This window comes from Rhinatrema bivittatum, unplaced genomic scaffold (genome assembly GCF_901001135.1).
Source record: "Rhinatrema bivittatum unplaced genomic scaffold, aRhiBiv1.1, whole genome shotgun sequence".
NCBI lineage: Eukaryota > Metazoa > Chordata > Amphibia > Gymnophiona > Rhinatrematidae > Rhinatrema > Rhinatrema bivittatum.
Window position 1 is genome coordinate 156,499 of NW_021820713.1, and position 25,869 is coordinate 182,367.

At 43.6% G+C, this 25,869-nt stretch overlaps 1 protein-coding gene and 1 long non-coding RNA gene across 2 annotated transcripts in view; one reads left to right on the top strand and one right to left on the bottom strand.

The window, feature by feature from the left end:
- The window catches only part of LOC115081994, a 146,581-nt gene that overhangs the window by 95,303 nt on the left and 25,409 nt on the right, over positions 1-25,869 (bottom strand). The gene's annotated exons all lie outside the window — the stretch shown is intronic.
- LOC115081993 (stanniocalcin-2-like) lies at positions 16,337-24,739 on the top strand. The gene is made up of 4 exons (XM_029586253.1): positions 16,337-16,606; positions 17,322-17,464; positions 19,538-19,749; positions 22,300-24,739. The coding sequence occupies exons 1-4, from the start codon at positions 16,441-16,443 to the stop codon at positions 22,706-22,708; spliced, it is 930 nt and encodes a 309-aa protein (XP_029442113.1). The 5' UTR covers positions 16,337-16,440; the 3' UTR covers positions 22,709-24,739.

Below are 25,869 nucleotides of genomic sequence, written 5' to 3' on the forward strand. Positions count from 1 at the left end.
ATTACTGCATCGCCCCTTTGGCTGGAGGAGTCAGTGCCTCCCTTTAGAAAACAGAATTGGCCTCCTGCAGCTCCACCAGGGGTTAATTCCTTGTGCTCCATGGGCAGTTTACTAAGGTTTCCTTTATTTCGCTCTGTTTCTCAGTGCATCACTTGCATTAACATCCTCGTCTGTTTGTTTGTTGCTTGCTGGCCTAAAACTGTCACTGCAAACAGTGCGGGGAAATGAAATCGGAGTCTAAATGAAATGAGGCTCGGCGCCCGAATGATGTTCACATGTTGCCAAGCTGCACTGTTTATGACTTCGGTCGCATTTAATCGAGGTCTTTTTGCACTTATTTACACTATTTCGAGCTACAAAAGTCGTGCTTTTCATTTGCTCGTGGCCCTGCTACTGCAGGTCTTGCAAACGGAATCCGATTCCTTCCATCCTCACTGATCGGTGGCAGAGTTTGCACCGAAGCCAGGAGGAGGTTTTGGGAACCTTAGCTGGGGGAGCCTTGCTCGCGGCCGCTGCACCTTGGCCCATTTGGGCTGGGCTCGGCCGCTCTCTCCCCTGGGGCCCGGAATAAAGTGCCATTGTGCAGGGGGCGCGTGGCGGCAGCGGGCCGCTGATTGGTCGGAAGCGGGGGGCAGTGTTCTCTGCGGGGGCGGGGCTCCGGCTGGAATTTCCGCCCGGGGGGGGGGGGGGGGGGCTATCCCGATAGCGCGGGGATGGGCTCAGCCTGGGGCGCGGGCGCGGGATCCGGAGTCCAAACCTGCCCCTCCCTCGTTTTGGATTTGCGCCGAAGGACTGCAGAGTCCTCACCCCGCCTCCTCCACATTTCCTGGACGCCTGCTCGTTCTCGGCTACAAGGCTGAGAAGGAACCCTCCTCAGCTAATAAGCCAGACCTTAAAATTGATGGTAGCCAAAGGGCAGAAAAGGGATCATTAATGATAAGATCCAAATTGTGCAGGAAAAAGCATTAAATGTTTATCAATATGTGCGTGTTAAATCCAAGAAATCCTCAGCTTCCCAAACATCCTGCTTCTTGTACATTTAGAAAGCGTTTGGGAAATAAAAGTTGCTTGTGATTCATGAACATGTGCTCTTCTGTTCAAACCATTGACACATACGATACGTGCTCTTAAGTTTACATACCCCTGACAGAATTTGTAAGATATGTAGCATTTTAAGAAAACATGAGTGAACAGACAAAACACGTCTTATTATTTAATTTGAAACACATTAAAAATATTATGCATGACAGAATAGCACAATCATAAGACAAACCTTAGCAATAAAGGAAATAATAATAAAATGGTCCTGCTCAAAGGTTAAACCAAGGGGAATGTGCAAAATAACTTCTTAAATAATTGATTGATTGCAGACTTCAAAGTCCTTCAAAGAAGTTTAATTGTAACAAATATAGGACATATAGTACCGTCCCCCCGACAGGGCCATGTTTCACCGGAGGGGCTGCATCCGTAGGGACCCAAAGCAATATCCGTGCACCGCCTCTTACCGCGTTTCTTTCAGACATTTAAGGTTTCTCCTGTGCTTGACGGGCTTCCCTTTTTCGAGCTTAAGGAACTGTTTCATATGAAGGAACAAGCAATTTGCCTGGCTACACTTCACCGAGCTGATTGATCCCTGATGGGTCGCTTATTTTCATACAGTTCTGAATGCATGGCCACCTTCCATTCCTGACGGGTTTCGATGGTCTGCCTTTTGAACTGATCCACTTTTTTTAAAGATATTGCTTTGGGTCCCTGGCAAACCAGCCCCTCCGACAAAATACAGCCGCAGTAGGGTGGAAATGACAGGCTCTGAATATCCTTTCCTCCTCAACTGCTTCATTTTTGAGATAGCGGCCTTCGGGGTCCGAGCAGCGGCATGTAGCAGTATGGTTCAGTGCGCTACTCTCCGCTTGGTTCAACAATTGCTTACCACACAGGAGCTCCCATCAGCCGAGGCTGAGCAGGCCAACTGTGTGGAAGCGGCGGTTGCTTACACGGCGGATGCCTTGTATGATTTGTTGAGAACCTCGGCCCGCACCATGTCATCGGCGGTCGCTGCTCGGCGTTTGCTGTGGCTTAGGCGTTGGTCGGCGGATGCCTCGTCAAAATCGTATTTCCTCTAACTTTCGGTCTTGGAGATCCTTCAAGGCTACCCCTCCCGTGACAGGAATGGTAGTATGCTTAACCACAGCAGTCACTGCCGAATCCAATGTCGGGGGGGACTGTGCTATATGTCGTATATATGTTACTATTAAACTTCTCTGAAGGACTTTGAAGTCTGTAATCAATGAATCAATTATTTCAGAAGTTAACAGGTCACACCTTATTTTGCACATTCTCCTTTGTTTTCTGCTTCATGTGTGAATTATTTTCTCCCCCTCTATTTTCTGCATCCTGTTCAAATGTTTACATACCCTTAGTTCCTAATATTGTGCATTGCCCCCTTTTGCATCAATGACAGCTTTCAGTCTTTTGTGATAATTGTGAACGAGGCCCTTTATTTTCTCATGTGGTAAAGCTGCCCCCATTCATCTTGGCAAAAAGCCTCCGGATCCGGTAAATTCTTTGGTCGTTTAGCATGAACTGCGTGTCTGAGTTCTCCCCAGAGTGGCTCAGTGATGTTGAGGCCCAGAGACTGCGATGGCCACTCCAGAACCGTCACTTTCTTCTGCTGAACCACTGAAGGGAAGGGTTGCCAACTGGCTCCAGATTCTCAGGACAGGTTGATCCAGTCCTGCTTTTACTCCCCCTGCATGCAGGTACTTATAGTTTTGCTCTTCTTAGGGAACGCAATAGGGAAACCAGAATAAGTCTCAGCATGCAATGGGGTAAAACCAGGACGGAGAGTCCAAGTGCGCCCCATGCGCTGCTTCCTGGCTGATGGATTCAAGTTCTCCTCCAATATTTTCTGAGAAGATGCTGCATTCATCCTGCCATCAATTTTGACTAAATTCCTTGTGTGCTGTAGCTCAACCCCCTCCCCCCCCCCAAAAAAACCCAAAACAAAACAAAATTATTTTGTTCTAGAAGTTTTGAGGCTTCTCTAGGTGCTATTTGGTGTATTGTAAGTGGGCTGTTTTGTGGCGTTGGTGCAGCAATGGCTTTTTTTGTGGCAGTTCTACCTTGCAGCTCATTTTTGTTTTTGTATCTCCTTATTGTGCATGCTGAAACATCCACACCACTTTGTTTCAGAGAAGCCTGTATTTCAGTAGAAGTTGCTTGTGGGATTTTCTGTGCATCTGGACAAATTTTCCTGGCAGTTGGTCTCCCTTAGTATTAAGAGAACCCATAATTTTCTACTTCTTGACCAGAGTTTGAACAGTACCGACTGGCATTTTCAAATCTTTGGATATCTTTTTATATCCTATTTCTGATTTATAAAGTTGAACTACTTTTGCTCACAGATCCTTTGAGAGTTCTTTTGCTTTCCCCATGCTTCAGTAACCACCAAAATCAGCGCAGCCCTGGATTTCTCAAGAGCTAAGAACCTCATTGACTATTTATACACAGACACTAATTACAATTGACTATTTACACACAGATACTAACTACAATCAGACAAAGCTCAGTTGTGGATACCTATCCTTCATTGCCATCTCAACTTGTGTGTTTGTCAACCTGAGTGTATATTATCAGCCCAAACATTCAAGGGTATGCAAACTTTTGAACAGGACCATTTTATTATTTCCTTTATTGCTATGGTTTGTTTAATGATGGTGCTATTCTGTGATGCATACTAATTTAAATGGAAACATTACAAATAACAGATGTATTTTGTCTGATCCCTCATGTTTTCTTAAAATGCTATACATCTTACAAATTCTGCAAGAGGTATGTAAACTTATGATCACAAGTGATACCATAGTAAATGGGGACATATGATCCCATGATTTTTCTCATGAACACTGAATAGTGAAGCCAGACAGAGTCTGCTTTGCACTGTTTTTCCAAGTGGCAATAGAGAGATAGTGTCTAGAGGATCAGATACTTCCATAAAACCTAATTTGGCAACTAGGAGACAACAGTTGGTGGCAGCAGTGTGAGTACCCTATTATTTGTTTATTTATTTACAATAATGTATATATCTCCTTCCAGATCCTTCATCTTCCAAAGCAGTATATGGGGTGTAAAACACTGAGATTGCAATAAAACATAACATCTCTAAAATATAAAATAAACAACAAATAAAACCAATACAAACCACAAATACAAACCACAGTGACCTGCTTGCACTTTCACTTCAGTTATATTACATGGGAGCATTCGTATATCTGTCAGTACCTCAAGCCTTACTTCAACATATATCATATATCATATCACATATAACACTTATATCTCTTCCCCAAGGTCTTGAAATAACTGGGTTTTCAGTTTCTTCCTAAACTGAAAAAATCAGTTTCAGTCCTAAATTCCACTTGTAAAGTATTCAAAACTCTGTTTTGCAAACCCACCTGCCAAAATGCTTTTCTTTAAGGAATATTCAACAGATTTGTTTGATTCATCCTCAAGGTACCAGATAAAAAATACCAGCCCACTCTGTTCCTTAAGTGCAGAGGACATGAAAATCTAATGCCAACATTTTAAATGTATGTTTCACACAGATAGCCAATGTAATCTCCTAAGTAGTGGTAATGTGTGCGTTCAATCAGTTACATTCCTGGCTGCAATGTTCTGTATTACTCAAAGTCTTCAAATCTTCCTTGGTAACCTACATAGAGACCATTGCAGAGGTCCAACTGTGCCATAACTAAAGCATAAACCACTGCTTTCAAAGCACCCATTTCCAAGAAAGAAAGTAACTATCTGACTAACCTCACTTTTAGCATTGTATTATGTGCCACCGCAGCAATTTCTGACTTTAAATTTAATGAAGAGTCCAATTAACTCATAATCATTTTACTTCTGAAACCAGAATAATTGACACAACAGGCAAAATTTGTAGGTTTGAAACCCTTATTGTCGCAACTCATAGTATTTCAGTCTTATTAGCATTCAAAACCAGTCTACTACCAGCCAACCATTCCACTAACATACCCAAACATGCATTTAGTAGGCTACTAGCACCTCTGGATCATTTCCCAATGGGCCACAACTGGATATTGTCAGCATAAATATGGTAATAAATCAATACTTCTGAATTAACCTCCTCAAAGAGCACAAATAAATATTAAAAAGCAGTTGAATAGAGATGATCCCTCAGGCACCTCACATTAAACTTACCTTGACGAAGATATCTTATCCAACACAGACTGATCCTTTCCACTCAAACAGATGATACCCAGCTAATAACTTCTCCGCTCCAAACCTACTGAACCACAATGATCTAACAAATGGACATGTTCCACCAGATCAAAAGTGCTTGAAAGGTAAGTAAGTAACCAGAACATCATCAAAAGCTGAAAGCATGACAATCTCCCTACTACAACCAGTATGGAAACTAGCTGGTAGTCATCCACTTCCTTCCCATTTTCCAAAAATTCAATTATTTGTGCAGTGACCACTTTCTCAATCACCTTTGTGGAGGTCAGACACTGGGCAATAATACTCACATAGTCATAGATCAGAACATTTGCTTTTCAAAATAGGTAATATGACTTTCCCATCAGATAATGAACTATTTACCAATTTTACCAATCATTTAAGTATCTGATCTAGCAAACCTGGGATTAGGTAAGATGGACAAGGATCCAGCCTAGAAAATGTAATCTTCGACCCAAAAACTTCTTGAGTTCAGGTAAAGACAACAATGAAATGTCAGGAGATCCATCTGTGTACTTATCATTCATTCCTCACTATCGCTCCATAAACCACTTTCCCTATCATTCACTAAAGGATCTCTATCATGTAGCGGAGTTTGTAAATTCATAATGTTATTCTGAAAAGGATCCCTTTTTTATTAGTAGTCTTGAAAGCATGGGAATAAAGGTCAACAAAAGAAAATGATAAGGTGATACTTTTTTATTGGACTAACTTAATGCATTTCTTGTCTAGCTGAGAGGATCTATATTTTCTTTATCAGGTCAGAACAAAATGAACCTTGTTCTGCTCATTTTGTTCTGACCTGATGAAGGGAGTGTAATTCCAAAAGATAGTTAGGAGATGTATTAAGTTAATCCAATAAAAAGGTATCACTTTATAATTTTCTTTTGTTGACCTTTCTTCTATATACTTAAAAGGAGAAGTCTGGTTTTCCGGGAACAAGTCGTTCCAGCATGCAGCCATGGAAGACTGAAATTTGTTTTTTTGGTTTTTTTTTAAAAAGCATCCCCAGGAGAGGAATCGATCTATGCACCTGCTCCCACATGGTAGTGCAGTAACTTCAGTTGTGGATTTCAGCTCCTTCAGAAATTCCACTATCTGTGCTGTATTTCTTGTCTTCTGGTATAATCTCTTTTAGCAGACTTTCTGTTCACTAAATTTAGGTAACCAAACTGGTGACTGCCAGGTTTTGGAAACTCTCCCAAACTACAGTGCCTTGGGGCATATTCAAGATAGAGGGCCAGCTAGACCCAAATGTCTGTAATTTTCATTTTCTCCTATTTTCATATTCTCAATGTGTCCAGTTTTTAGAACATGCTAAAAACAAATCCTAAGACATCCTCATTGTCTGTCCACTTTCATCATCCCTGAAAGTGATAGCCAGATAATAGCTCAGCAAAGGTGTTGAGCTATCAAGGGCTTCTGGAGACATCTACTGAAGGACTGGTATTTTAGTCAACAAAGGCATGAGTGTTAATTTACTGAAATCTTATATAGCTAGATACTGAGGGTGAAGGAGAGGAGCTGGATAAAAAGGAGCACCCAATGCCCGAGTACCCCTTGCCTCCCCATTGAAAAGCGGTGGCTAACCAACCAATATGGTGGAAGTTGAAAGTTGTGACTGTCTCCAGCCACTTTTGGGACAGAGAAGGGAAGAGGTAGTGTCACCTAAACCCAGCGAGCAGCAGATAATTTTGGGCAAGAAGACTCAGAGAGAAGTTGCCAATAAGACTGGGATGTCTAGAGAAACATTGTATATAAAGGGAGGCCTCCAGGTGACATTTAAAGGCATGGTATTGATTAGGGTGCATCACATTTGTGCTAATACGTTTCTTAGGTCACTTATAGTGGTACATTACCTATGCTGCTAACACATAGTATTAGGGTTCAGTATTATACAGCACTGATGATATTATGGCTCCTACGGTAAACAGCTGCTCTAATTCAATATCAATCCATATATGACCTTATCCTTTAATCAGTTTTAGATATAAAGGAGGAGACAAACCTTAGGGCATTATAGAAATATTTTCAGGCTATATATATTATGTGCTGGGCAAAAGCATCAGTGCAGTCAATACTATTCCAACTAGGCTCATGGGACCTAATAAAAACTATGCAAAGTATGTTTTACTTGTGAAACCTGTATGTAGGTGAAAGTATGTGAATGGGTCAACAACACGTCTACATTTATTCTCATTCCCGGGGCAGGGAGGAGAGCAGTGAATGGAACAATCTGCATAGTTTTGATGACACAAACAATCTGAAACATGAAATATCATGAGTAGAGAAAGTATGTACAAATCTGTGGGCATCATTTTTCCTTAGGTAATAATCAAAGCAAAGCTATTGGTGTAAATCACACAAGTAAAAGCACCTATGGAGTTTGAATGCTCCCATGTTGGATTATTTCCCCTACAACCTTAACCCAGGGAGAGTATAAACCTTGAATTGGGCTGCTGGTGAATACTCTCGGTACCTGAGCTCCCTGCACAAGGCACAGCCTAGCCAGGACCCCAGAATTAGTATCCTGATTCTTTCAGAAAGTGTTTCATTAACTGAGCTCATAGGGGGAGGGAGCTCTCATACCCAGGACACATTTTCCTCATTAGATGCAAATTTCTCTAAAGAAAACAACCAGTATGGGAAATTGAATAAACCATCTCTGGGTCACAGAATTTGAGTATACAAAAATAATTCGTTTTCTTTGCAGAGTTTGTGCTGATTTTTGTGTTGAAGTGACCCAGGAGGCTCACCAGTGTTGTCGCTGAGTCCCAGAATTGTGCTCTCACTGTTTCTGATTTCAGTGGAATTATGGCCTTTTCTTTAATCCTGAGATATGTGTGTTATAAATACTAAACCATTCCCAAAAGTCTCTCAGTCCTCCAATAACACTGAACAAAGCCGTTAGCAATTACCTATCTCTTCAAAGAATGTGTTTTCATTGGCATTAAGCCTTGCTGAAATGAAGCGTGCATGGATTGTATGCAAATACATTTATAATCCAGTGCATCTTCGTAGCACGTAGCATTGCAGAATCAACTAAACACCCTTACACTTTGAAAACGTAGGATGTAAATCTTCTGAAGAGCTGTTTGTTATGTAGCATTGCACAGTTGGGAGCCAGTACTGCTCCTTCATTTGCTTTGCTATTTCACAATCAACCACCCAAAATTCCTACACCTTAACCAGCATCTTCTATCAACTGAATTATGTAGGGGGTAGAAGTAGCAGTGCCAAGTTTCATAATGCAAAACAACAATAGAGTTTTCAGGCCAAAACATAGTTTGAATGGGGGTCAAAAGCAATCAAGTTTTTCAATTAAATGCCCAGTAACATCACACATGCTTGCCAGTGCTAAAACTTGTGCCTCCGTTAGACAAAGAAAGAAGGTTATCCTGGCATTATGAAGTTGCAAAACAGCACCTTCGTCATGGAATGCATTATCAAACCTAAACCACCACTAGAGAAAGATCTTTTTCAAGAACTTGACTTCATGAATAAATCAGGACTGCATTTTCATGGGCATTAATTAATGACTGACCTATTTACAGAAGTACATACCATTGTGACTAGTCATGTTGGCTTCAATAACTTTCGATACCCTTTGTCACAAGATTCTCTTGGTGCCTATGCAATCATTTCGGATAGTGCGTACAGTATTCAACTACTTTTCCTTTTATTTGTCTGGTTGTACTCAACATATTAGAATCAGAAATCATGTTTCCAACTGGATTGCTCTAACCACTGGGGTTCCTCAGGACTCTTCCCTATCAGCAACCTTATTCAACATTTACATCTTCCCCTATGTAAGATCTTGGCATGTCTTGGCATATACTACAAAGTTTATGCTGATGACATTGAGTATTTTGTTCCTTACACTTCTTCCTGGACTGAGACCTTTAAATTTGTGTCTCTGTCTAAATTTGGTTAAAAGCTGGTTATTTCAAAATAGATTAATGTTGAGCATTGATAAAACAGAAGTGATTATTCTTAGTAAGTTTCTACTATCCAATATTCCCTCTGTGTTTCATTTTAGTGCTCACAACATTCCAATTGTTCAACAAGTCTTCAGTTTAAGGGTAGTGACTGAGCCCAGTCTATCCTTGATCCCACATATCAAAGTAGTTGGTAAATTATCATTCTATAACTTACAAATGCTGAGACAGCTAAGACCATTACTTCAGCCTCAAGCATTGGTCTTGGTGGGTCTGGATTATTGGAACTCTCTGTACTCAGGCCTCCCAGTGAACATTACACCCATTACAACTAGTACAAAATGCTGCTATATGGATCTTAACCACATAACCCCGGTCTTATCAGCTCTACATTGGCTACCAATTAAATGACGAGTGCAATTCGAGCTGTCTTCTATTTTACATAGTGATACCAGCTTATGAATGCATGCAATACTGCAAGTTTATAAACCTACATGTTTATTAATATCATCATCTTCTTGAAGTCCATCTGCCAAGTCGACACATCTGGATATCACTAAAGAAAGAGTTATCACAGTTGCTGGATCTCTATCCTGGAAATCTTTTCCATAAAATTTGCAATCAATGGAATGTTCAATATCTTTTAAAAATACTCTCAAAACATACTTATTTGCACAGGCATTTAAACAGGAACCATTGCACTCACTTTAGTTGATGTACAGGGCAAGTTTTGTGTTGTTGTGACCTATTGCCATTGCTGCAACTTTGTTGTTGATTATGTTTGTTTTTAAATTGTATTTCCCCTCAAACTAACTGCTATGTGAGAGGATAATAAATTCTTTAAATAAATAGATAGATAAAATGTCTTGCATCAGTGGTGGTTAGTGAGGTGTTAAATTAGGTAGACAAGTGACTGTTTGTACGGATCTACTAGCTGATTTCAAGAGAAGAAACATCAACAGTCTGTAGAGGTTTTGATGATTTAGCCTCTGAGGAAGCAGTGGCTGTGTTGGGCTTGTTGAATGGAATCCTAGACTGTTGTGTGTTTTATGTTTTTAAAGGTATTTAGACATTTTTCCAAAAATTGGTTTTGGTAAACAAGATGGATGATCGAACTGACCAGGTGGTCCATGCCATGCTGGACACACCGACAGGCTAGCTGACACCTTACATCTCACTGTGTTTATTTATTTATTTAATTCTTTTATATACCGACCTTCATGACGGATGTCATATCAAATTGGTTTACATGGAACTAGGGGGTAAACACTCTTAGCAACCATTTAACAATAGAACATTCAGAAGAGGCAAAGTTACATTTAACAAGGAGATCAAACTTGGGAATAGAAGAAAGAGAAGGAAAGAGAGACAACCATTCTGGGTATAAGAGGGCTTAGCTACGTATATTGCCAGGCAGGTTTAAGTTGTAAAGTTCCTAAAGCAGAATGATCATGGGAAAGCTTGGCGAAATTGTTATATATATAACAATTTGGTTTGATATATAAAACTTATATATACACACATATTTTATTACTGCTGGGTTTACCACTTTATACACTTTTGTTGTATTCCTGTCTTGGGTATATATTGCTTTGTTTGGGGCTACACTGGACTCTTTTTTTTTTTTTTTTTGCATTGTCCTTTAAAAATGGCACCATCTGCCTGGAGGCTGATGCCAAAGTGAAGTCACTTTGGCACGTTCTTCTGGTGCAGCCGGTGCTATTATAGTATACAACAATACAAACGTACTAACCAATGTAATACTTGTACTATCCTTTCCCTGACACACTGACACACTCACACACACACACACACACTCTCTCTCTCTCTCTCTCTCTCTCCTCGTGGACGGGAGGGCTGGAATAGGGAGCAGAGTAGCTTTTCTCTTTTCTGTCTGCTCCAGATTCGCACCACCTCCTCCTGTTCTCTGGGAGGGAGGGAGCAGTGAGTGTCTCTTGCTCTTCCCCCCTCCACCTTCACACTCTCATCCCTCCCCTTTTTCCCTGAAGGACAGCTAGGGAAAGGTTAGATTACAGAGCAGCATAGCTCCTCTCTGGAAGGGGACAAACTAGAGTAGAAAGCAGAGGGCTGTTCTATGCTGAGTGAGATTAGAGTCACTGACCAGTATTAATTATACCCCTGCGAACCTGATTTACATTCTCTACGCTGCATTAATTGTACTAAAATAAAATGTTTTCTTAATAATAAAACCCATGCATGCATTAACATTAAGCTCTAAGTTAATAGAGAATGAATAATTCTAGCAAACTGTTTGAAATTCAGGTGTGAACATGTCTGCTTCCGACAGGTTAGTTAAAAGGGGCTCCTGATTCACCACATTTTTTATCGGAAGCAAGATGTTCATGTTCTTAGGATGGGTGGGTTCTGTCCACTCTGCATCTTCTCAGTTTTATGGAAGCTATAAAGCTTACAGCACCTTAGAAAATTAACTACTTCAGCAGTCATTGGGAACATCTTTTCCCTTTATAGACTCCCTAACACATGGCATTTTTGGCACTCAGTCCAGGCAAGTCTGATGCATAACCACTTCAAGCTCTTCTTTTAAAAGAAGGGACTCTGGTCTCCTCAGGGCCAATCCTCAGAAGGACAGGGACAGCCACAGCAGGTGACTCCATTCCTACAGGAAGACTCTAAGCCAACCCTGGCTTTTTGACATCTCCATGCATCTTGGTATCTGCGGTGCTGCTGCCCAATAGAAGATGAAGGACCACAAATACCACAGTGCACTGGGGATGTGAAAGCAGAATCCGGGGAATGCCAAAAGTTGACTTCAGGAAACTGGGCCACTGGGCAGCTCCAGTTGAAATAAAAGTTTCCTGTTAAAACAAATTTAAGCATCAGGCTCTGGGACTATCATAAGGCCCCTTTCTGTGCCCAGGAACGAGAAATCTGTGACAAAGCTTTATTCCCGTTCTAGTAATGAAGTCAGCACTTTATTTATTTATTTTTAGAAAGATTTAGAAACTGCTTCCCTGGCCTGCAGAAGGTTTCTCAAAGCAGCATACAATATTAAATAACGTACAACATCACAGACTGCTCCGTTTGCTGGTCAAGGATGCGTCCTCGGATTCCTGATGAGCTCCCCCACTCCCGTGAAATATGGCCCCGTACCTTCTTCCAATCCTATCTTTTTAATGAGCAGCCTGAGTCTTACACCAGGACTTCTGCACTTAAAACATAGCTAAGTCCTTAAGCAAATACTGAGTCAAACCTTTTATCTCCATCGTAAGTTGCTATCGCTGTAAGCACTGAAGGTGTTCTGCAGGATTTCTCGTCTTTCGAAATCTTCCAAACCAGTCTTATTTCCTGAAGGGATGACATCTTCCTTCTTCAGAGACAGAATCTGACTCCTCATTCAGGCTCTTTTCCAGCCATTTCACCTTTTCTTAGCAGCCCACCAAAAAAGGTCAGCATTTGTACACTATTCTTCTGTCTTTCCTGCTTGCAAACTGGACCCAGCAGTAACGTTTATCATCACCCATATTCTATCCAGCAGTTAATAAAGATTTTTTTGTAAATAGTAGAAACATCCCTCATATTAGGGTTCCAGTGCTACTAAAGTTAATGTGAGATCTGGTAAAATAATGTGCTAAATTATAGCCCTAAATGACATGCACTGCCCTTGCGTACATGATGCCTACCTCCAGATCATTCTGGATGTTAAAGCCACAGCGTTTTAGCCCTTCTACTGTATTCCACTCCCTACTAGTCTTATGGCTAAGAGGTGAGCATCCCAGAAAATTCTGAGATAAAACCAAATCAGATCCATGAATACACGGAGTTAAAGCAAACCTTTAGGACCCAATTCACATCGACTTAGTCACTGTAAAATCTCTGAATCAGGATTATAAATTCCAAATTTTCTGAAGTGCTATTATGAGGCTATGAAATGCTTGAATTGGGCCCTTGGTGAGTACAGATCCTTCTGATGGGCAAACCACAGTTCCAGACCCCTCACCACAGTATTCCTAGCTGTGGACAAAATTGCACTGGCAGGGCTCAAGCTCAGCCTTGGAGCCCACCCCTGTTTAAACTTGAGTTACAGTGGAGGTGTACAAAATGAAACACTGCCCGTCCCCATTGTTATAGAAAGAGCAGATAAGTGGAGCAATCTGAGCAGGAAATAAACATTCCAGTCTAGTTCTATATTACAGACCAAGGCACAGCTCACAACTCAAGTCATCTGGGAATCAGTGAGGTCTAAGCCCTTTAAAACCTGCAGTAACACACCATGCCATGCAGGGCCAGATTTCATGTTCCTGGTCCCTCCCAAGGACAGAAATCAGAGAGCATTAGAGGGAGCCCCGGAGTTTGGGCTCTTTTAGAATTTGGAGCTGTAGGCACAGGGACAGTGCTTCCATTACATGAACTAGGCAGCCACCTATAGCACCCACTCTTGGGGGTCACAAAATCACCCGGCCTTGCCCTCAGCGGAGCCTATCCCACTGGCAGCTGAAGAACAGAGAAGCAGAGACCCCTTGGGGCAATCAGCAGAGTCCCTCCCACTGGTGGACAAGAAACAGAAGAAAGGCCCGGTAAGGCTGCTGGCAGAACCCATCCTGCCGGTGGCTGAAGAAAGGAGAAACCTGATGAGGGTAATGGCATAACCCATCCTGCTGGCAGATGAAGAATATAGAAGAAAAGGCTCAGTGGATCCACTGGCTGAGCCCATCCTACCAGCAGCTAAAGGTACAGAGAAAGCGAGGCCCAGATTGAGTGAGCGGGAGTGCATTTGTGTGAGTGAGAGAAGGGACTGTGTGTGTGATTATTCTTTTTATCAATATGGTTTTACATTTTTTTTATTTCCTCATTTTATGAGGAATAGTGATGTTTCTGTTTTTCCATTGTTGCACTCTATATAGAGTCTGGCTTGTAGCAGTTTTCTGTTCAGTTTGGGTCTCCATGTTTCTATTTCTGTTTTATGTTCCTTTTATTCTGTATATTCTATTTACATGCACTGCTGTGAAGCCCCAACCAGAAAACCCTGCAAAAAAAACCCAAAACAAATCTTGGAACCCTATTGTAATGCATGTTAGGTGCAGGCTTGGCCCTAGGGAAGCCAAGAGTAAACTAAATTACAATTACAATATAGTAAATCTCCCATAATGAAACAGTAACAATCCTACCTACAAAAAGACAAGCCCAGGCTCTAAAACACCAATACACCTGCTAATAGAAAAATGGAACAAGTGAGGCTGCTATAGATCCCTTCACATTATCAGAATGCCTCCCCTAGGTCACTCATGCAGATCACACAGATCCTCACCAAATACATTTTGTTGTAAGTGCAATTTTTACCTCAGAAGAGTATACTTTGAATGTCCTTTTTCAGGTACACTCTGTTATTATAAATGCCTAATTTTTAATTGTGCTTGGAAAGGGCCATATGGCTGGCTTTTGTGGGGCGGGTTCTCCTGAAGCACCTTATGCCCTGTCTGTATCCGACAAGATGCAGTGCCTGTGCTGTAGAGCTCTTGTAAAGATCAAAAAAGTATCAAAGAATCGCATGGAAGGAAGACGTCAGCCTTAGGGATAAGATGAAGGCAGCACTGGGTTCCCTGCTAAGGAAAATCGCCCAGTGAGGGGGGGGGGGGGGGGGAACGTTTGGTACGGGCCCTACCAGGAGTGCAGCTGATGGCTGAGGGCAATGGATCCCTGAAGGGAAGGGGCAGAATGGGGGTGCCTCGCCTGCTCCCTCTTCTTGGCTGGGTGATGAAGCATCCGCCTGGAATTACAAGCAATCACTCACCTCCCAGGCAGGGCTTTCCGCCAGTAGATGGCAGAAACATGGCCTGAAAGGGAAAGGGAGTCTGGCTTGGCGAGACTTCCTTCTCTTTACAAATGCAAGAGAGTGACTTGCAGGTGTCCACATGGATTTGGGATGGGGTGCATCAATTCCTGGCCAATGCCCTTGAATAGTTGCCATCTAGAAAGATGCAGCACCAAACGGCTAAAGCAGACGGTTGATCAGCAGTAGCCATGGGCTGGGATACCTGCAAGTTGTTTTCTGGTGGATGCATTTAAACCTGAACATGGCAGTTGGAAACGGTGGATTGAAATCACCTTTTCTGCCCAAAGTGTTCAGTGATTATAGGAATCTTATACTTGGACATAAAAGGCTTCCAAAACATTGTTTATTTACAAATAATAAGAATAATAAACATTCAGATCTCCTTGTTACATTCAATTTCTAGCAATTAGGAAAAAACATTGAAAACAATTTAGATAAATGCAAACTTTGCTTTATGACTGTAGCAATATCATTTCACAATAGTTATTTGGAAGTGTATTTATTAATCATTATGGGGGAAATGTAGTAACAGCCACATAAATTATGCACATTCTCAAAGGGAAAGCGCCTGCCTACGCCCCTTTGAAAATTATCCCAGCAAAACTACCTGCTGCTTTGTGTGCAGAGGTTTTTTGGAAATGTTATGTGCAGACTGTTGAACAGGGGTAACAGAAGATCTTTTTTGGCTGGGAGGGAGGTGGAACAAAACTCTGCCCCCCTTGCCAGTTTCTTACATTCTTTGCATAAACGTGTTCAGGGTGGGGGCGCACTCTGTCCCTTGGCCATAGGTGCTAAATGGCCTGGCTAGGGCTCTGCCCAACCCTACCTCAACGGGAGGACTCTGCTTAGTCCCAGTAAACGTATGCACGCCACTCTCTGACTAAACTCCCTAAGTAAATCTTGCACCGGGAGGAAGTTAGGAATCCAAGCCGAAAGAAAGAAAAACACAGGAGTCTGCACCGGGTTCCTTTCAACTCCCCCTGGTTTGCAGTGCAGGCAGTCCCTGCTCCGCAGAGCTTACAGTCTGATCCGCCAGCCTTCTCTTATCAGGATTTCATCTCGGCACCTGCTCGCACAGCCCTGGCCGCGTGCCCCTTAGGTTATCGAGCAAGGAATACAAGGAGAGCAGAGCAGGCAGAGCTCCCCACGCGGCTCGCGCCGCCGCCCGTGCAGGCGCAGGCGCAGGCGCCGGCGCGCGCTCTCCGGCGTAGTAGTTTGAAGGAGGCCCCGCCCACGCGGCGGGCTGTCAAAGGGGCCGGCGCCTCCGATTGGTCGGCGCCGAGGACACCACCTGCCTGACTCCTTCATTCATGTGACAGCCCGGGGCTTATTTGAGGGCGCATCCCGGGCCGCGCGCGGTCACTTGCAGCGCCGCCTCGGGACAGCTCGCCGGGCGCTCCCAGCACAGCGCGGGCAACTTCTGCAGGGGCGATGAGGGCGGCACTCGCCATGGCTCTGGCGCTGGCCCTGGCCAGCTTTGCGCCGGCTCGGGGCACCGAGGCCACCGATCTGCCCGAGGCGCCCCAGGAAAGGGAGAAGAGCGGCTCGCAGCAGCAGCAGCAGCAGCAGAAAGGCCGCCTGTCCCTGCAGAACTCAGGTGGGTGAATCGGCCCAGGAGATGCACGTGCGGGGGTGCGGGGGGAGCTCGCATTGCAAGGCTGGCAGAGGAGGGAGGTGAGCGCGCCGGATCCCGCACGGCACCGCCGCCGCCGAGCACGTGCTGGGGCAGAAGGCACGGATGGGAGGACAGCGGGAGGCATCGATCGCGGGGGAGCAACTTCTGGCCGGGACTCCTCTCGGAGCAAGGGAAAGAAAACGCCTGGGGAGGGGGCACAGCACAGGACTCCCTTTCCACCTTTAGTGCATGCGATTGCCTTTTTTTTTTTTTGTGCCCCGTGGATGCTTCAGTGCCGGAATGTCCCTCAGGGAGGGCGCATGTGATCCAGGGAACTGCCAACCCCAGCACTAAATCCAGCTGCCAGCCCCGAGCCAAGAAACGGCTGCGCTCGCCCTCTGCCAGAAGGGGACCCTTTCCTTCCAGGCTTCGGCGCGCGCTGCCTCACCGCGCGCGCTGCCTTCCTGCGTGTCCCCCCCCCCGTCTCACCACGCGCGCTGCCTTCCTGCGTGTCCCCCCCTTCCTCACCGCGCGCGCTGCCTTCCTGCGTGTCCCCCCCCCTCCGCCTCACCGCGCGCGCTGCCTTCCTGCCCTCCGCCTCAGCGCGCGCGCTGCCTTCCTTCGTCCCCCCCTGCCTCAGCGCGCGCGCTGCCTTCTTGGCCCCTGCCTCACCGCGCGCTGCCTCTCTCTCTTCTAGTGGAGATCAAGCACTGCCTGGTGAGCGCCGGCGACGTGGGATGTGGCGTTTTCGAGTGCTTTGAGAACAATTCCTGTGAGATCCGGGGCTTGCACGAGATCTGCATGACCTTTCTGCACAACGCCGGCAAGTTCGATGCCCAGGTAAAAGCCCCGCACGTGCCAGGGAAGGAGAGAAAGACCGAGCCTGCAGGGCTATCTGGTGCCCTTGGGTCAGGCACCCTCCTCTTCCAGCCTCTGCTGGTACTGGACCTGGCATTGCTGGGCTTTGGAGTCCCCCCAAAATGTTGGTGCTCTAGGCACCTGCCTAGTTTGCCTAATGGAAGCAGCAGTCCTGTGCCTGGCCACTGGTTCCAAGCCTTCCAGATCTCTTGGGTGATATTTTCCAGTATCTCTTGATCTTTAATCCATACATTTATTAAAAAAAAAAAATTAACTTTTTTTTTTTTTTTTTTACATAACAGCAAAAGCCTCATGAACTAAATCTTTCCCAGTGCTATTCTGGGTTCATCCATACCATGCTTTCAACCACAGAAAGAAGAAAGGGTCTCTCTCTGCGAATGTCACATTTCGCCAGCTTTGGGTTTGATTATTTTTACATTCTTTGCCTTTCAGAAAGCAGACCAGGCAGCTGCACACAATCTGCTCCATTAATGTAGCCTTTGGCTCCGACCCGGCCACGAGCACGAGTCCTCAGACAAGCCTGCTAGGATTAAGTTTGCTGCCTTCGCTGGCTCCCCAGGCCATTGATACATCATTGAAACATCCTGTTAGAGCTTGTAAACCTGCATATGCAGAGAGGAGCAAACAGAAATGGCATTTGCTCTGACCTTGACGTTTTTGGCATAATTTCCTGAATTCAAACGGCCTGGTGTAATGGGATTTTATAGCATGCATTAGTGTGCCATACACTCTAGACTGAGAAAGACACAATACATTACTCAATCATGTAACTTTTTTTTCCCTCGATCAGAGAGAATTATGCCCTGATTTGTGTTTTCTTGTCTATTATTTTATTTTGTGGACGTTTCAAGGTGTCTCAGTAGGTTTCTGCTCTGCCCATCTGAATCTTGCCAATGCCACACACCAAGAGAATCTCTGGCACAAAGCAGTGACCCAGGAAGACTAGACCAGGACAATTCTGTCACCTCCTCCTCCTTTTCTCTCTGTTTAGGTATCACCTACCCATTCAAGTTAGACAAGCTAGAATATAAGAGCATGTGTCCCATGCTGCAACCATCAGAACAAAAAATAAATTACCTTATATATTGTAACTCATAATAGTAGCTAATGCCCGCTGGAGAGCCTCTCAAGCAAGTGTACAGTATCCCAGCCTGCAATGCCAAGAGCTTTCTACAGGCCCAAGATGGCTAATGGAACGCTTCACTGCCTCAGTCAAAACATTCACAGACACAGTCGAGCCAGTCAGAATAGCCTCTTCCAGGTTTGGGAGCCCATGAACTACTCTGCATTGCTAACCTTGAATGCGGTTTTATTTTGGTTCCGGTTTTCTGGCTATATCACGAGGCCTCATGGCTGAGCATATGTTCGGTTTTTGGCTCATACTTGGTTGCCCATCACGGACAGAGTCAAGCCTGGCCAGGTTTGCCTAGGATTACTTCTTACAAATTTTCTATATTGTTGAAAGCAGGGTCCAGGCATGTTGGGTTATTTTTGGTAAAACACAATGGGTCTTATTCAAAAAAAAGATTTCCCCCCATTCTGTGCCTTTGGTAAAACAGCTTTTTTGACTAAGGCCCACAGTCTGTGCACATCAGTGTGCTGGCCTCTGGCTGGCCCTGCTGAGCTCAGGGTAAGCTGGCCCTCTCTTTATGCAGTGCCTTGCCCACAGTAAGGATTCCAAAACTGAACAGTACTGCACGTCAAATGAGCAGTGCCTAATGACAGCACTAAAACATGAAATATTTTGGTTGGAAATGTCTGCTTGGGGTGCCATTTACAGATGAAATATTGATAAGACACTATTCCTTTTCAGAAGAAATGTAACATAAGGTTCTTTACTGCTAACGTTTAGCTGCAAGGGCCATACTCACTTGAGAAAAAGCAGAATAATTTTAGAAAAAAACCTGATGCCCACACTCATGAAACAAGACAGAAAGGGCTAATCATCTTAAATAATGTTCTATCTGAAATACTGAGGTGTCATGGTTCTGGTACAGGAAGATCACTCATGGCCTCTGTGTCTCCTTCTCTCAGGGGAAATCCTTCATTAAAGACGCTCTGAGGTGCAAGGCTCACGGACTGAGGCACAAGTTCAGCTGCATCAGCCGGAAATGTCCTACCATTAAGGAGATGGTGTTGCAGTTACAGAGGGAATGCTACCTGAAGCACAACCTCTGCTCTGCAGCGAAGGAGAACGTTCAGGTCATTGTGGAGATGATCCATTTTAAGGACCTCTTGCTACACGAGTAAGTACCAAATTACCCACAGTGCTAGGCAGCAAAGCAAGACTGGCAAATTCCCTACCATCTGCCTGGAATGCAAGACTTTCTGGCAGAGTCAGAAGTGAGTCCACCGGCCGATGTATGAAATCAGAGCAACCAGCTCTCCCTTCTGACTTCACCAAGAAATCCACCACCATTCACTTTCTCCATCCCCTCGGTGCAGAGGTGTTGCCCATTTTCTCATAAGAATTTTAAATGCTGGCAGCTGTGTGTAAGGTGCCAGACTTACAGCATTAGGAAAAGGGGCAAGGGTCCATATGGGAATCCAGGGGCAGGGGCATCCCGTAACGTCCAGTGTATCAATGGCTGCTTGAATCAAAGCTCAGATCTGACAGGAGCCTGCAGCAACCAGAGAGAGAGGGAAAGGCACTAAGGAAAATATTGCATAGACCCAATGTGCATCTCCGGCTCTTTCCTGCAGTTTATGAATAAAGTGGCAGGCTTGCCATCTTCACTTGAAGATGGCAACTGATGAGTTGCAGGTGATACCTTTTAAGTTACTCCAATAAAAAGGTCTCACCTACAGCTTGTTTGTTCACTTAAACCTGGGACAGCAAAAAAAACTTGTGTGAAAAGCCCAAAGGGGCTAAATTTAAGAACTGGACAGACTTTCTGCAGTGGCAGAGGTTTCTGCACAAGTTTGCAGATCCTTAATTCTGATCCCAAATTACATCTTTTTTTAGTCAGAAAATTGTTTATTTTAATCCTGAAGAAAATAAAATTCCCCCGAGCAAACAAATTGTGCAACCAACTATCGAATGATTACATGAAGGCTCCTCTTGAAAGGACCATCAGAGCACTAGCACAGCACTATCCCACTATTTCTACCTCAGGCAGGATCCTCTGGCCCTAAAATTTCCCAGTTGTGCAAACCACAGAAAATGAGAGCAGATAAGGACCTGATGCAATATCGTAGCACTTCCCCCCCCCCAGCCTCAGGTTTTGTCCTCGTGTCTCAGGATCCTCTGAGCTTATTCCAGGCATTCTTGAATTTTTTTGCTGTTTTGGCTTCCGCCGCTGCTAGTGGGAGACGTTCCATGTATGCAGTAGCTTCTCTGTGGAGAAATATTTCAGCTGTGTGTTATGACCCCCCTTGCTCTAAAACATGTTTGCTGCTTCTTCATTCTTAACTTTGTTATTTGAATGTCTAAGTCATCTCTCTCTCATCTTGCTCATACATATTTAGGTTCTTAAGTCTCATTTTATAGGTTTTATGCATCTTGGCAGGCAGCAAAACAAGATCACCAGTTAAATGCACTGGGTCTGCAAAGCTGCCTGTAACGTCTGCCATTTATCAGCATAACAAATGGCCAAACGTTCCAGCACGTTGGCTGTCACTAATGCACTTTATGGCCGTTCCACTTGGTTGCAGCTTCAAGAACCACAAGATCTTGGGCGTTCACAAAGGAACCTTGATCCCCGCATCAGTACAGTGCTGGGTCAGATCAAGGGCCATGGAGCCCAGCACCCTATCCAATATAAGGCTGTCCCATAGTAGGCATCCTCATTATAACAATGCTTAGGCCTGATACTGGTTTTAGATTATAAAGAGCATATGGGGTTCTGCAAGTTTAATTTCCTTCCTGAGCAATGAAGATGATTCGGCTCCTGTTTGCATCACTGCTTGGAAAAAGTAGACTGCTTTGTCCTGCTTACATCCTGCACTGCTAGTTTTCCCCTTTTTCAGGAGGAGCACTTAACTCTGCACAGTCAGCACAATTTGTAGTTAGTAGTTACACTAGAGTAGCACAGCGTAGCACTTTATGTGCAGCCCTTTGTGTCTGTAGCTGTGTGAGTGCACGTGCATGCCATCAAGAAACACGGCTTACTTTGCTGTGCCTGTGCAGACGGACTGCACACTGATCCCTACTGGAAGTATTTCTTAAATAGCTGATAGTTCTTTGTTGAAATGCACCCGTACCAAGTGCAAATACTGTGACAGAAAAGCAACCATAAATATCTTGTAATCTGTTACTTTGAATAGTCCACGGCACTGTCATTAAAATGACTCCCTCTCACAAAACACTATTCTAATCTTCTCAGAGTGACTTATGGGAATCCATACCTGTCAGCATATCCCAGGTGACATAGCCCAGCCATCTGTGTTTTTTCTGCATTCTGAGGCGTGCGGTCTTGGTATCTCTTAGCTCCTTCATCAGCTCCACCAAATGCCTGTGGGGAAAAATGCCACTGTTCTGCTGCGTCTTCTCGTGTAGCTCTGTCCTTTTATAGCACCAAGTAATACCGGTTGGGGGTTTTGCATTTTTTAACACAAACACACTTGTTCCTATTAAGCCTGTTCACCATCTTTAATGCTCTCCATAGTCCTTGATTTCTTTTACTCTCCCTTCCTATCCTGTCACCCAAGACCTTGCTGATTAATTTCAGTGACAAGAGTCTTTACTATAATTGCAGTATGTTTGTCACGTACATTAAAGGTACAAGTGATTGTAATTTTTCCTGTTTTCAACCACCCTAAAACAATTTTATCATGTTTTTCTGTTCTCCCTGTAGGCCATATGTAGATTTGGTGAACATTTTGCTGACCTGCGGGAAAGAAGTGAAAGAAGCCATTATTAGAAGTGTGCAAGCCCAGTGTGAACAGAACTGGGGTAGTCTTTGTTACATCCTCAGCTTCTGTACCTCATCCATACAAGGTGTCCCCATGATGACCGCCACTGTCGCCCCTGAAAGAAAATACGGAGAACCAGACCAGGCCTTCAGAAGTGAGGTGGAACTGGGCTTTCAGCCAGAGAATAGGAGAGAGGTTTCCAAAACCGTCAGGGGAGAGGAGGAGAAAGAGATCACTGTTCCAATCAATGTCCATGCCCGGGTCAAAGCCGGTGGCCAGGGCTCCAAAGTGATGCTTGGGATCAGTGACCATGCTGACGAACCAGCTGAGTTTTCAGACATCCAGAGGTGAAAGGCGATGTGGTCCCCTTCCCCACACATTCTTTTGTAAGCCCATCTTATTATCTTATGGACATTCCAAGCCCATTCACCATCAGAGAGGGTTCCGGGTCCCAGGCAATGGGTGGGTGGGTGACGGTGCATCAGTTACTGAAGAGGCCACAGGCTGGAGGAGTTTATCCTTTTCACCTTCGTGCTAACTTATAGGGATAGTAATGTCTTCCAGATTCTCCCTTCCATGAAACACACTCCCTTCAAAATAGCAATCCTAGTTTAATTTTTAAAAGTGGGGTGCCCTCAAGCTTTAGTGACCCAAGTTAGCATAGACCAGTAAGAGCCGTGGAAGAGTTGGTAATGAAATCAAATTACCTAGCAAATATCAGTACGCAGAGAATGCTAAAATCTGCCTCCAGACACCCATAAGGTACGGTTACAGGAGCTTATGGCTTTTGTGTTTTTATGCTATATTTGTTGTAAGTTTGGAATATTATGAGAGGATCATTTCTGAGCCAATTAAATGCAGCAGCAGTCACTCTGTAGGAGACCTTTTACTTCTACTTGTAACCACTCTTCAAAGATCATGTTTGAATTCAGTTATTTCACTGGAACAGAAATTAATTTCTTTGGGAGTGGTAGTTGATCCGCTAGGTGAGACTCAAGGATACCAAGTTGGGCTGTGCAGAACCAAATGAAAGCATTACTAGCCTAGAACTGAGACCTTTTTTTTTTGTCCACTGTTGTGATGACATTATATTGCTTTTATTAGGATTTTAGTGAATGATATTCAAAAACTGTAGTTTAAAAATGGTTTTATATATAGATAATGAATAGACCCTGTAACCATTAAATGTTCTTCCCAACCCATCCTGGTGAGCACCTCTGTCACATTTTTCAATTGAAGTGAGACTCCAAAACTATCCTTTGCCATTATTCATCCCCATAGTTCAGGTTATTGGGTATTGGCGAGCAGAGAAGGGCGTTCCTGTTTTGTTTCAGCCAGAGAATAGTCATGTATCTAAGGAGAGGGTTTGAAAACAGGCCTTCAGCTTGGAAGACCTAGACTCAAATCCAACTCAAGGCTCATTAGACACGAGTTTTCAAGCCTCAGCCAGCCTGTAAGGGAATGTAAGACATCTTCCATCCACAACATATCCATGACCCCCACCATCACCACCCAAGCACAATATACACCATTTAACAGTCCCTGCAAAAAATAAAGGTGCTTCAGGGCTGTACCGTCACTTAGGCCTTTAAACCTTCAAGCTGAAAACTGCAAAGCACGTCTTTCTATTGCCTGGCCAGAATGGCACAGAAAAGTGTCCCACATCCCGGGCACTCCATGAAACGCTGAGCCTGCTCCACACTTCCCTGTCCTCCCCCCATCACATTCTCTACATTCTTCACTGCCACACGCCCTCTCCGTGCATATGCTCTGCACACATCAGCTGTATATAACCAGCACTGCTTCCTTTCCTCAAGCTGAAGCCAAATGAGAGAGCCTAGGACACATAACAGATTTTTGTTGTACTTTTCTCTATATCTGGATTGCTCATGAGAGGTCTGATCCTCCTTCGGGAACCAAACATTTTTTTTTTTTTAATGTTTCAGTCAACATATCACCTCAGCATGCTAAAAAATATTATGTCATAATAAATAAGGACACCTCTGTATGTTATTCAATGAAGGTTTCTTAAAATTTCCTGGGTATGTTTGCATATGTTTATACATGTGTGTATGGTTGTGTGTGTGTGTTTGATTGAAGGTTTACATGTTTATCTACTGATTCCTTTTTTTCTGTTATTGTAAATATTTAACATTACTATTTATTATAACGTCTTCATTAAAAACACAACTGCTGACTCTGGTAATTTAAAATGTATTTCATGATCTGTGTTGTATATATTTATGCCACTGGTACATCTTGTTAAGCATCTTAATATAATTTTATACAGTGCCAGAATGTTATTGACAGCTTAATTCATTATTTATTATGATGAGGATGGCTATTATTATTATCAATAAAGTTTTTATGTTTAACAGAGGGGCTCCTGTAAGCTGTTAGTTTTGTTCAGCTGCGTAGCTTTAAATCTTGATGGAATTTGAAGTGCTCTGCTCTTGACAGCTGATGTAGATCTTGGCAGCTTTCAGAGTGAATCTCGGCGTTCAGAAGAGATTCTGTTCTTAAAATCAGGGCTTTCTAACTGAACCCATCCAGTATTGCTCTCTCTTAGGAAAGGAGAAGAAATTGGTGAAAGAATGTCTTACCCAAAAGACTGCATCAAAAATTGTAGTCTCCATCCTATGTGGCTAGGAAGAACGAACCAAGGTCAAATAATGACTGAGGTCAGTGTGATCTTTTGACCCAGCCATTTCTTTAGTAGCACAAAGTACTTTTGGAGATGTAGATGGCAGCTAAGTTAGCCAGATTACAAATCTTTACTTGCCTTGAAATAGGTTTTTAAAAAGTCAGGCAAGATAGATAATCACGATGGAAGAGCTGGGATCGACTTGAGAAGAGAATTTACCCTGAGAACCGAAGTAACAGGGTGCCCTGGAAGTCCACTGCTTCTGGTAGCTCCTGGCTTGTGATCCATATGTAAATCTATAGGTAGCTGTGTTAGGGATTTAAACAGTTATCTGTAAAATTTCACACTGCAGTAGATATTTTTATATTTTAGATCAACTTTTTGTTAGGGAAGAGCAACCCAAATTATAGCTACAAAATGCAATATTCCACATTAAGAGTCTCCATTCAGGAAAAGGATTTAGAAGTCATCATTGAAATCTTCTGCTCAGTGTGCAGCAGCAGCCAAGAAAGCAAACAGAATGCTAGGGATTATTAGGAAAGGAAAGGAGAATACGAGAGAGAATATCACACTGCCCCTCTGTATCGCTCCATGGTGCAACCTCATCTTGAGTACTGTGTGCAGTTCTGGTCACCACATCTCAAGAAAGATATAGCAGAATTAGAAAAGGTACAGAGAAGGGCGACCAAAATGATAAAGGGAATGGAACAGCTCCCCTATGAGGAAAAGAGATGGCTCAGGGGAGATATGAGAGAGGTCTATAAAATAATGAATGGAATGGAACGAGTAAACATTAATCAGTTCCACTCATTCCAGTTGTTTACTTTTTTGAAAAGTACAAAGACCAGGGGACACAATGAAGTTACTG

What these genes read in the sequence shown, in the direction of transcription:
- LOC115081993 (XM_029586253.1), top strand. Translation starts at nt 16,441, where the DNA reads ATGAGGGCGGCACTCGCCATGGCTCTGGCGCTGGCCCTGGCCAGCTTT. An exon ending in CCTGTCCCTGCAGAACTCAG is followed by an intron (nt 16,607 to 17,321) that starts GTGGGTGAATCG and finishes TCTCTCTTCTAG; the next exon opens with TGGAGATCAAGCACTGCCTG. An exon ending in AAGGACCTCTTGCTACACGA is followed by an intron (nt 19,750 to 22,299) that starts GTAAGTACCAAA and finishes TTCTCCCTGTAG; the next exon opens with GCCATATGTAGATTTGGTGA.